Genomic DNA, 12,300 nt, shown 5'->3' on the forward strand with positions numbered 1-12,300 from the left:
AGACACCCCTCCCCCCCCCCCGTTGAGGACGGGCCTGAATATTATTATTAATTATAATTTGAATTAAGTTGAATTTTTTTTAAAACTAATGTGTAGTATTTTCAAACTGCCTATTAACAGAGTAATTTTTTTCTTCATAAATTCATGCAAAGATAAGTTATTAAAAATGCAAATGATAAATTTTACCTTGATTTTAATCATTTGGATTAAAAAGGTAATTTGTGTGTGCCATAATTTTTAACAAGATTTTAAATAGTGAAAAGATCAAGTAAAAGATTTATGCTATTTAAATTTTTTTTAAACAAATTTATAGTACAGTTGAGAACCCGTTATCCGGAAATCAGAAAACCGGAAAACCAAAAAACCGGAACGAAATTCGATAAATTTTCCGCAATTTTTAAAAAAAAAATTTTTTTTTCCTCATAAGATTTTAAGATTTTTCTTTCTTTTTTGAAAGATGTTTACCTTACCATCATTTTGGAAATAATCATTAGTGTATTACTCCATCGTTTTTTCTTCTTTTCAAGATTATTTCCAAAAAAATATTTTTTTTAGTTGAGTTTAACAATAAAAAAAACGACTTTTTGTAGCGATTCAGAAAGCCGGAAAAGTCAGTTATCCGGAATAGCGATGGTCCCGATCGTTCCGGATAATCGGTTCCCTACTGTACATACACTCAGTCTTTTTTGGGAATCAATGCAAAGATAAGTTATAAAAAATGCTGATAGTGGCTGTAGAGTGCCTTTTCTTTGTTCGTACATAATTGTATTATTGTAGTTATTGTAAAAATGTAATTGTGTATACGTATTTTCTTTTGCTTGCGTTTATACTTGGTGTGAAATGTAGCTTAAAGTTGAATTAAATAATGCTATAAATTTAATGTAGTATTTTTTCTTTTATATTACTATTAGTTTATTCTCTGTTATAATTTGTATTATTTAACCGAAACACTTGATGCAGAAAAGATGTAAACTGCCAACTCTCCAGGATTTTCCAGTTGATTACTGCATTTTGCCAGTTTCTCCTGGTCTACATGTTTAATTAAAATTCTCCTGATTTTTGTACATTTTAGAAAATTCCCTAAAATTTAGTAAGTTTCCTAAAAAAAAAAATCCCCATTGAAATAGAATTTTTGTATTATTGCTTGCTTGCAATAATCTACTGCATTTTTTCCTATTCATGTTTGGCAGTTCTGTTAGTTTTTCAGTTTAGTTCTTTGTTAGTTTTCTTTTTCAGTGTTAATTATTGAAATTTTTGAATTACTTTATATTACTTTGAATTACTTTATATTTTTAGCATAATTTTTTTTTAGTGGATCCCACTGCCCTTTAGTGGGAGAGCATGTTATGTTTAATTGCCTTTTCTCTATATTCATTCTTTCTTATATTGTGAAAAAGTAGGAGGAATGTGTAAATATTTTCCTAATTTTTTATATTTAAACATTATTTTATGTAAGAACTTATAAGAAGAGTTTGTCTATATTGCCGCTATCCTACTATTGTTTGTCTTACTTTCCCTCACAATTTTTTCTTCTTTCCTTTTTCAAAAAATAGAACCAATGACCACTTATTTAAATGATATTAATTTATTAAATTAAATTTACAGGGTATCCGCGCACCTGAAAAGTCATGAAAATCGACATTGAACAAAATTTGTCATGAAATGTCATGATTTTAATTATTTTTAAAAAAAAAATCATGGAAAGTCATCGATTTAGGTGGCCGAAAAATTTTATTTTTAAGATGGAATCCCTCCCCCCCCAATTTCATGGTGTTCCGAATATCTGAATTTGTAACAAAATCCAGACTCAGTCATATTTCATTAAAATATAAAATGTTTTTCTTTCTTCAAAAATTATGGTGTTCATTGAAAAAATGAAAGAAAAAGCATCATTTCTATAAAGAAGTATTTTTTGAACTTCTGTGATTTCAGAATTATTATTTTTTTATTTATTTTATCAATTTAAAATTCTAGCTGAAGCAAGCCAGTCATTTGGCAAATTTTCTTATTCCGAAATGAGAACAGAAAAATCAGGAGTATTTCTTTCCTTTCTGATGAACAGGAAAAGTATCTTTAGAATATAATTCTGCAGAAAAAAGAAAGAAAAAATATTTGCTCAGCTATTTTATTGCTTCAACTCTTTCTTTACTGTTTTTTGAATTTAAAATCATTAAATATGAAGATGCTGAGTATAACAGTTTTGGTTATACCTGTCATTTCAATTAATGTCATTATAATGCTTTTTAAATTCATTATTCTGTTTTTGTTGGAGAAAATAGTAACTTCGTTAAGTCATGAAAAGTTCTTGGAATTAATCATGAAAAGTCATGGATGTGAAAATCTAAAATGTGGCAGATACTCTGATTTTACTGTTCTTACGGACAATCAGTCTATATGTTCTTTTTTCCCCCTAATGTTTGTTTATTGTTTTTAAAAAAAAGGAAAGTGCAGTAAAAATATTTTTTCATTTTTATTAATTAAGTTATATTTATTGAAGGCAGTTTTGAGAGTAATTTGTTTCCCCTATTTTAATGGTCGAATAAATAACTTTTGTTTTCTTATTTGAATTAAATATTTAACTAAAACCAATCAAGGAAGCATTATGCTATTTTAAGCAACTTTAATAAATTGCCTTTTTTTAAAAAAATCATTTAGTCTGTATTATTTTGCCTATTTTAAAATAGAAAGATTATCCTCTCCCTTTGAAACAGATCATAATTTTAATATGTCACTAAAGGATACTTTTAAGCTTGTTTCAGTTGAAGTAATAGATGAAGCATAAAGAAACAATTAATAATCGTTTTTTTTAAAAGTTAACTGGCGGAAAGAGTCTTTTAAGAAGCTAAAATTTCTTCTAAATTGTAGCTTTATATGCTTTTAAACAATATTGTTAGGAATTTTAAAACTTGATGCATCCCATTAAAACAACCAGTTTGTAATACGCATTGAATTATTTTTTGATTGCTAATCTTATGGAAGAATATTATTTACTTCTGAGTACTAGTTAAAACCTCAATAACCCTGATTGTATGATTCAACGTTCGAAATAAATGGTGGTCAATTGGTCCAAGACTATTAAAATCTAATTACGGGTCACCAATGAGTGGACTTGACAACTTGGGACCAATTACTGTAAGTTTAATGTAAAGGAATGGGAAGTTGATTGGGTTTCTCTGTCTGCATTTTTTCATACAATTTTAAATCTTCACATTCTATGTTATTCATTTATTTATATTAACTAATACCACTTTTTTTTAATCTCAATTTTAATATTCTACTTACTGCAAATATGTAGCCATGAACAAGTTTCTTAAAAAGAGGGTGAAATTTCAATTTATATCAATCTTAATTTGAATTTTTTAATTAGTTAATAAAAAATTAAATACTGTATTTGCAAAATTGAATTTACTTCATATTTGGTTCGGAAAAAAATTACGTTCAGGCATTTGATGTTGTTGTAGTTCTTTTACGTCACACTAGAGCAGCACAATGGGCTATTGGTGACAGCCTGGGAAACATCTCTGAGGATGATTCGAAGACATGCCATCACAATTTTGATTCTCTGCTGAGGTGATGGCACCCCCGCTTCGGTAGCCTGAAGACTTGCATGCGAAGTCTAGCGCTTTGCGGTAGAATTGTTTAACAAGGATCCAAGTCGTCATCCACCTGCCCACTGATCGTAAACAGTGATGCTTCATTTTGGTGATTTGTTGGGAACTGTGTCTTAATGATCGGTAAACTGCGGGACTCAATCATTTGAATGAAATAGTAATTTGCATACCTGCCATATCTCCTGTTTTTTTAACAAAGACTCCTGTGTTTTGCATCTATCTCCAGTTTACCTGTTGTGTATTTTAAAATTTCTCCTTATTTGTTGAATAAATTAAAAAAAAATTTTTTTTTCGATAAAACATCCACTAATGGCAAAAATACTTCTATTCTACTACAGATGGTGCTATTTAGTCAGTACTGCAGTAGGTTGAGTATTCATTGTTTAAGTTATTATAGATAATGGTTTAAAAAAAATCTTCTTTACATAAAGATTTATATACATATTTTTTACTTTGCTAAATGTAAGTGCTTATATTATTTCCAATTTTGAATTTCTCTTTTTGACTTACATGATTATGCATGATGTGTCGCTAGTAAAATCTCTGTTATTTTATTTCTCCAATGTTGGCAGGTATGAATTTGTAAGGACTAGTGAAAGTTTTTAGTCCTTTTGACCAGTGGCTAATATTTATTCTTTTAATTTCATCCTCTGATATAATTTATTTGTGAAGACAGAAAAAGATTATATATTTCTTTTTTTTATAGGCTTCTCATGTTGTCCTTACCCTGAGAGATCTCTTCCTGGCTGCTCTTGATATGAAGAAGAAAGAAATTGAAAGTGCAAAAGAATCTCAACAAAAGGAAGTCCCTGAAATTTCTAATAAGGTTCGTTAAGCGATTGTTTATATATATACATATATATGTTATATAAAAAGCTTCAATTAATCTTTGTATGTTATTCCTTTTCTGTAAATCCTTTTCTTAATTTATTATCCAAAATGAAATGCTCTTTCTCACGCTTTATGATGACTTATGATGAAATTTTTTTTTGAAAATGTGATCTGTGTTTAGTATTCTGAGTATGTCAATTTATAAACTGAGAAAGCAACAATTTAATACTATGGAATTGTATTAGATTTTTTTTATTATTATGCTTCATTCCCTATTTCATCAATTCAGGTTTCAACAAATGGAAACTCTACAAATTTTGAAAAGGGTGCTAATTCCATGAATGGTGCTCATTCTATCAATCTACACGATGAACTTTTATATTCTGTAAGTTGAATAATATTTTACAGTTTGCTTTTGTTTTGCTTCAAAGTTGTCTTGATGGCATGTAATTGTGAGTAGATGTATGCCTAAGCACTGTTGCTTTAAATTCAGAAACGTATAAATAATAAAAGTATTTTTCTGTATTAGTGGTAAATAGTGGTAATAGCTGCATTAGTGGTAAATAGTGGTAAATCACTGTTGACCTGGCTCCAAAAATCCCCTTAACAATAGCAAAAAATTCCCTTAAAATAAAAAATTCCCTTGTAATTTTAAGCTAAAACATAATTTTTGCCCGTCAGGCTAACAGTGGGAGGTTCTCGTGGTCTTCCTCTCCATGTAATGCAAATGTGGGTTAGCTCCATCAAAAAGTCCTCCACAAAGGCGAATTTCTCCCAGTACTCGACCCAGGAGTTCCCTTGTCTTCTGTATTGGGTTCAAAATTACAAGGCTACGGAGTTGAACATTTGTTGTCATAAACCCATAAAAATGGCTCGGCTGTTCGATGATGGCAATAAAAATAAAATAAAATGATTGGCTTGAATCAACTGTACAGTCAAATATCTCCACTTTTTATAAATATATATTTATGTATTAAAATTATGGGTTAGACCACTGTTGCTTTCAGTGTAACTCAGGCAGCTATAAAATGTTCTCTAATGCACATTGGACCGTGGTGGTATACCCTTATATATTTAGATATATCTTTCTGAGTTGAAAATAATTTATGCTTAATAAATTACCAAGTTTGTCAACACTAGCCCCATAACTCGTCCACATGAGCAACGTGTGCAAAAATAGCCCTTTTTTTTAAAATAATTAATGTGGAAAAATTGAGCCAGATTCCAGATGTGAACCAGAATGCAGGTAATCATTCAAATTATTTTTAGAAAAAATTTAATGAGGTTAAAAGTTATATTAGATATGGTTTTTTGACAAATTTGTAAAAGAATGGTTACTCTAGCTTCTGACTGATCTAGCTAAGTTATTGTATTGTAAGATTGTATCATGAAATGTTATTTTTATCGTTAGTTTATTATAATTATTACTCAAAACATCACTACATGGATGAAAATAGCATCTTAATTATTTCTCTGAGGATGATACTATTTAGGCTACTATTTTTTATATGCAAAGTTACTAAAGTTGAAGGGTTGCCACTCCACAGGGAGAGTAGGGAAAACCTGGAAAATACAGGGAATTTAAAAGCTACTCAAAATAATAGGGGTTATGCAGAAATTTTGAGTTTTTCCTTACAAACTGGGAAAATACAGGGAACTTTATTTTTGTCTTTTGAAAGTGGTGACCACTCAAAGCGCAATCTTATATTTAAGATGATATTTCAGCTATACTAAACTATTTTATTTAGTATAGCATTTTTTGTTTTACGTATGTTGTTAAGCTATTCCTTATATTAGCCCTGCTTGTCCTCCTGCTTGTTCCTTATATTAGCCCTTCCTTCTCGCTCCCGTGAAAATGACAGGGTAAGCTTTCGCCCTCTATTTCTCGCTCCCGTGATATTCCCAGGCTGTAGTGTTCAGTAGTAACACGCCAATAAGAATAAAACTAATTCATTTCTTTTGCCCGAGAAAAATTTAATTCTAATTTTATACACCAGATGGCAGTACCAGGATATTTTTTAAGATAATTGTAGATAGTTAGTTTATTTCAAAATAGATGTCAGCACTAATCAAATACATGTATAAAAAAATAGGCACTTTTATGACCATTTTCTTGAAAATTAAACGATTGTTAAGGGGTTAAGCTTATTCCATCAATTAAAACTGGTATAGCTAGACTAATATAGGTTATTCAAGAGCACAGTGATTGTGTGTTTCCTCTTAATATAGTGTGTCTTATATGTACAGGGAAAGCACAAGGAATTGTTTTTCTCCAGATTTAAGTGGCAACCCTGAGTTATTTATTTTCAAGAAAAATTATAGTGGATACTCTAATATTTAATCTTAAAAATATTTCCTGAAAAATCCCTATTTTATTTTTTTTAAAAATTCCTTATTCGTTTATTTTTTTCTGCAATATTCATTTGTTTTAAAAAATCTCCTTAATTTTTTTTTTGGAAATATTGATAACTATGATGCGTCTTCATTTGTTGTGATCTGTTAAATATGTGTTACATGATGCATAGCATTTTTAAAAAGGGCTTAGAGGTGCTTATTTTCAATTTTCGTTTTTTAAAAGGTCTTAAAAGTGCTTTTTTGGGTGTTTTTAAAAGGGCTTAATTTTCCATTTTTGAAAAAATTATTTTTTTCTTTACCATGTCTATTTTCGCCATGTATTATGTAAAAGCTTGCTTTTCGCATTGTTCTATTCAATGTTTTCACAATTCAAATCACAATCCATTACGGCGGGCCATTGGTCGGTAGCGTATGAAACCGCTAATCGTTTTACATGTTTGTTGAAATACTTGCGAGTCCGCATGTGCGTCTATTGAGCTGGGTTCGATGAGATTCTTCCTCTCTCATGTGCAACTCTGGTGCATATTGCAAGATATTCTCAATTTCACCGTCATTTTTCACCCTCTGATATCGAACCTGTAATTCTTTTGAACATTTTATAATTAGCTATTTGAATATTAAAAAAAAAGTTGTTAGAAAGAAGTTATTTTATCATGATCATGTTAATTATTTTGCATTTTGTAATCTACATAGTCCTTAAAAATATTTTTTGAGTGCTTAAAAGGTGCTTATTTTTTGTTGAAAGATTATGCTACGTACCCTGATTAATGACTTTAAAATATTTAGAATAGAGTTTCACTTCCTGATGAGAATGCCTCTCCAGAAGCATCAACAGCTACTCTCTTGGATCTGCAGTTCACTATGGATAACCTACAAATGGTATGAAAAAGCATTTTAATGAAGCATAATCTGAAAGAATACTTTTAAATTTGTTTTTATTTTCTTTTAAAATTTCATTTTTCGAATAGCTGTTATAAATTTTATTGTATTGTAACAGGGCAGTGATATAATAAAGCTTTGAATGCTATTGGCCTTTAAATAATGACAGAATAAAGTTGTACCTTTTAATTTAGAAAAACTGTTAATTTTCCAACCTGATTAAGTCAGTCACGAGGTAAATTCTGTTTATACAGCAATTTCAGGTTGGGAAAAGCTTTTATAGGAACTTTTTAAAATATATTGTGAACTCACTGTCTCGCAGTATATGATCAGCACTATTGAAAATGTTATTGTCAATAATAAGTATGGAAAATTCACAAAGTATGTAACAATAATTATCAAAAATGTTTTTTCCCTTCCAAATAGTGTATTGAGAGCCTTCATGGCTCAGGGGATAGAGCGCTTGCCTTCCAATAAGTTGAACCGAGTTCGAATCCAGGCAATGGCTGGTCGATACGAGTCCATAAAATATCCTCAATGATAGACGAATCATGGGTTAGAGTCCCTTTGATGTCAGATTAACCATGGGAGGTTTTCATGGTTTTTATCTCCTTTTAATGCAAATGCAGGTTAGTTCTATCAAAAAGTCCAATACTTGATTCAAGAGTTCCCTATTCTTATGGATTAGGTTCAAAATTACAAGGTGACGGAGTTGGACATAAGTAGTTATAAACCCAAAAATTGAGTTTACTGTTCAACGACGGTTATAAAATAAATTATAGTATTGATAAACTTCATTCGGGAACTGCAAATATTGACCAATTTAAAAAGTGTTTAAGTTAGTTGTGTAATTTTATTTTATTTTATAACTGTCGTTGAACAGCTGACTCAATTTTATGGGTTTACAATTACTAATGTTCAACTCCATAGCCTTGTAATTTTGAACCCAATAAAGAAGACAAGGGAACTCCTGGATCGAGTATTGGGAGAAATTTGCCTACGTGAAGGACTTTTTGATGGAACTAACCCGCATTTGCTTTACATGGAGAGGAAGATTACGAGAGCCTCCCATTGTTAGCCTGATGGCAAGGAGACTCTAACCCATGATCTGTCTACCACTGAGGATATTTCACGTCAGCACTGTGGTCGGTTCACGCCGGATGCGGAATTCGTATCGACTGGGAATCGAACCCGGTTCACCGCATTAGAAAGCGAACACTCTATCCTCTGAACCAACGCGGCTCTACTTATGTAGTTTAACTAAATTCAAAATTTAAAAAAAAAAATAGAGAGATTTCCTGATTAAGGATCATGTTATTTAGGCTGCATGCACACAAGTTTCTTGTTCCTCAATGAAATAGATACCCCACAAAATCAAATTGAAAGAAATCTTATATTCTACAAGAGCAAATTGAAAGATAAGGCTTTCTGCATTTTAAATCTTCATAAATCTATCAATTTTTATGCCCCACCCCCCAGCTGAGTGGTCCTCACAATGTAGGAGCCCCCCGTCCTGTATCACCCACCATGTAAGAGGAGGCAACCACAAACAATATGTCGTTTTCAAATTTTGTGTTGGGGTTAAATTTCCTTGCTGGAATCAAAGTTGCTTACTCGCAGCCTATAATTTCAATTCTTTATCTATGTAGTCGACAAGGAACCAGTAATTAAATGGTCCCAGGAATATTTTTATATATGTAATACTATTAATAATAATTAAGTTCCATTTCTCAATTCCTACTGTTAGCTCACATTCTCCCTGCATCTTGTTCAAATCTTCAATCGTTAATAAAATATTTTTTATTCATCCACTCGAGTAGTCAAATATATTTTTTTAAACTTTTAGTGTGAGTGACACTCGATGTTAATGCAGTTTTTTTTCAAATATCAATTCATCAATTAAATAGGGATGAGTGAAAAACAAAATGGAATTTTCTGATTGGTTAAGCGTTAATCATTGTTTTAAAGTTTACTATAAGGGATTCAGTTTTCCTCATACTATTTTAAAAATAACATCAGTGATAATTTCTAACTTATTGCAACTATAACTAGTTGCACAAAAAGAAAATAGTTTATTGCGCACATTTAAATGTTTAATTATTTTATATTCGCTGTGTTAGATTAATTCAATAAAGACCATTAAGTGGTAGTACGCGAGGTCCATGTCACCAAATTTATATTTTTATAGTTGTCTGATACCACACACCTGATTATCCGAACTGCTCGGGACCGAACATGGTTCGGATAATTGGAAAGTTGTTTAAAATCTAATGTAAATGATTATTATTTATGCACTCTAACTTCCCTTCGCCCTTTTTGTAGGCTTAGGACTGGCAGCTAAAATAGCTCTGGCGTGTTTAAAAGTTTTTTTTTTCAACTTTTAAATATTTTTAATTATTTTTCTTAAACTTTTTTTTTCATTTGGAATTATTTTTATCATATTTCAGTTTTTTATAATTTTTTTTGTCAATTTCTGATTTTACCACATTTTTCATTATTTTCCATTGCAAAAGAAATCCAGCAAAGATTTCGTTTAAAAGAAGATGCATTTTTTTTTTTTTTTTTTTTTTTTTTTTTTTTTTTTTTTTTTTTTTTTTTTTTTTNAAACCTCATACCTGAATGGAGATATGCGTGAAGGGCGAAATCAGCAAAACGTGCACAGTATGTTTTGGATATAACTTGGCCGCCTCCCCACAGCTTGCTCTCTCTCCCCGTCGGTTCTAGCTAGCAGTCCGGCATGTTCTCGCCGGTTACCTTTTCGCAGTTTTTTTCTATGCTGCTTCAATGTTAAAGTGGTTAAGTTTTATATATGTTAGAATGTTTTAGTTAAATTTACAAGTTTCCTAAATGTTAATAAAGATAGTTATTTATTTAAACTTAGTGTTATTTATGAAGAAACCTATAATCCGTTCTAGGAAACATTTTTCATGTGGAAAGCTTTTCTGGAGTTTAATTTCTTTTTTGAGTTTAAGTGGGGACTCTAACAAAGATACCAAGCAACCCCACAAGTGGTGACTTGTGGGGTTGTTTGGTATCTTTGCATTTTGACCGCATTTCAGACTTCGCATTTCAGACCGCAACGCCACAGGCTAAAGGGGTATGTAGGTTTAACTGTATCACAATACATGTATGTATGGCTACTATAAGAAAACTGCTAAAAAGGTTGTAAATTAAATATGGTCTTCAGATGTAGGGGATATTGTTTATTCTTCTTAATTTAGAAAAATTGTCGATAGGTTAAAAAGTATTCCAAACTATAAAAAAAGCAATAATAATAATAAAAAAAATAATAATTCAGACATTGTTCGGATAATTGGACGTTCGGATAATAAGGGTTCGGATAATCGGCGCTCTACTGTATCTTGTTCAAATTTTCAATCGTTAATAAAATACTTTTCATTAAACTACTCAAGTTCAAATGCATATTTTAAATATTAATTCATTAATTAATTTTAGTTTCATATGGGAGAAAAATTGTACCTAATTATTTGATAAAAAGTAATTAAAATAAAATTTTTATTTGTAGACCTAAGTAGGAAGTGACTGGAATTTTTTTTAATTTTTAATATTACTTGTTTATAATTTATTGATAAAAATAAATGGTTGGAATGCTGAACCTCATTTATTAGAAAAAAAATTTTTCTTCTTATTTTGAAGTAGTATTAAAATAGTTAGTTTGGATTATTGAAGTGATTGGATTATGAAGTTCATTTATTTTGATTATAGTGAGAATATAAATATTCTTGTTTGTAATTGTTTTAATACATCGAATAGGGCATATCTCACATGGATCACAGCATCGCTACAGCTGCATCACAGGGATTTGGACTATCATTTTCTGAAGACGATATCTCTGAGTCCAGTAGTGCTTCTCTTCCATTGGCTTTTCACTACAAAGTATTTTTCTTTACTAGTTATTTCATATTGATTCAATTTTAGTTCAACATAAATCAATATAATGTAAATAGTTTACAATAGAAAAAGTGTACCATATATAAATTTTTTTGTGTTTGATATGATGCATATTTTCTGAACAAAAAGAAGTAGTTATTAACTATGATTTCCTATGATTAAATTGTAATTTCTTTGTTACATATTACTTAGTTTTTGAATAATATAGTAGCAACAGAGTTTTGTTGTTTCAAAGCTCATGGATTGTAAAAAGTCTTAATTGAGGCTCAAAGGTTAATCACTTTCTGCTTGTTTACTTAGCTAAGCTCTTTAAGCAAAGCAGATGTTTATATATATATACAGTCAGACCTCGATATAAGGTCACCCCGCATATAAGGTCACTTTTCAAAGTCCCGGCTCACTGAATAGGAATTCTTTGTTGCAAAATATCGGATATATGGTCAAGTTTTAAAAGTCGTTATCGCTTATAAGGTCATTTTTATCTGAAGTGAAGGAAGCTCTTTTCTAACAAAAGCCTATTTAACTTCCTTACAAGGCAATTACCCCTTTCGAGTTCTAGGAAAATGTTGCAGTCAACGAACAAGCTACAATTTCTGAAATTGTTTCACAAGTTGTGGACAGTGAGGACAATGACAGTGATCCTGAGACTGTAGCTGTAACCCAAGTGGAAGCCTTCAATGCAATAAATGTCATACGAAATTTTTTTACAAAC

General features: G+C 30.4%; 1 protein-coding gene across 1 annotated transcript in view; it reads left to right on the forward strand.

The window, feature by feature from the left end:
• Positions 1-12,300, forward strand: part of LOC107437451 (protein disabled) — a 43,034-nt gene that overhangs the window by 18,850 nt on the left and 11,884 nt on the right. Inside the window, exons 8-11 of the mRNA XM_043049337.2 lie at positions 4,318-4,437; positions 4,732-4,827; positions 7,584-7,676; positions 11,451-11,573. Coding sequence (XP_042905271.1) covers positions 4,318-4,437; positions 4,732-4,827; positions 7,584-7,676; positions 11,451-11,573 — 432 coding nt within the window. The remainder of the gene's footprint in view (positions 1-4,317; positions 4,438-4,731; positions 4,828-7,583; positions 7,677-11,450; positions 11,574-12,300) is intronic.

This window comes from Parasteatoda tepidariorum, chromosome 2 (genome assembly GCF_043381705.1).
Source record: "Parasteatoda tepidariorum isolate YZ-2023 chromosome 2, CAS_Ptep_4.0, whole genome shotgun sequence".
Lineage (NCBI taxonomy): Eukaryota > Metazoa > Arthropoda > Arachnida > Araneae > Theridiidae > Parasteatoda > Parasteatoda tepidariorum.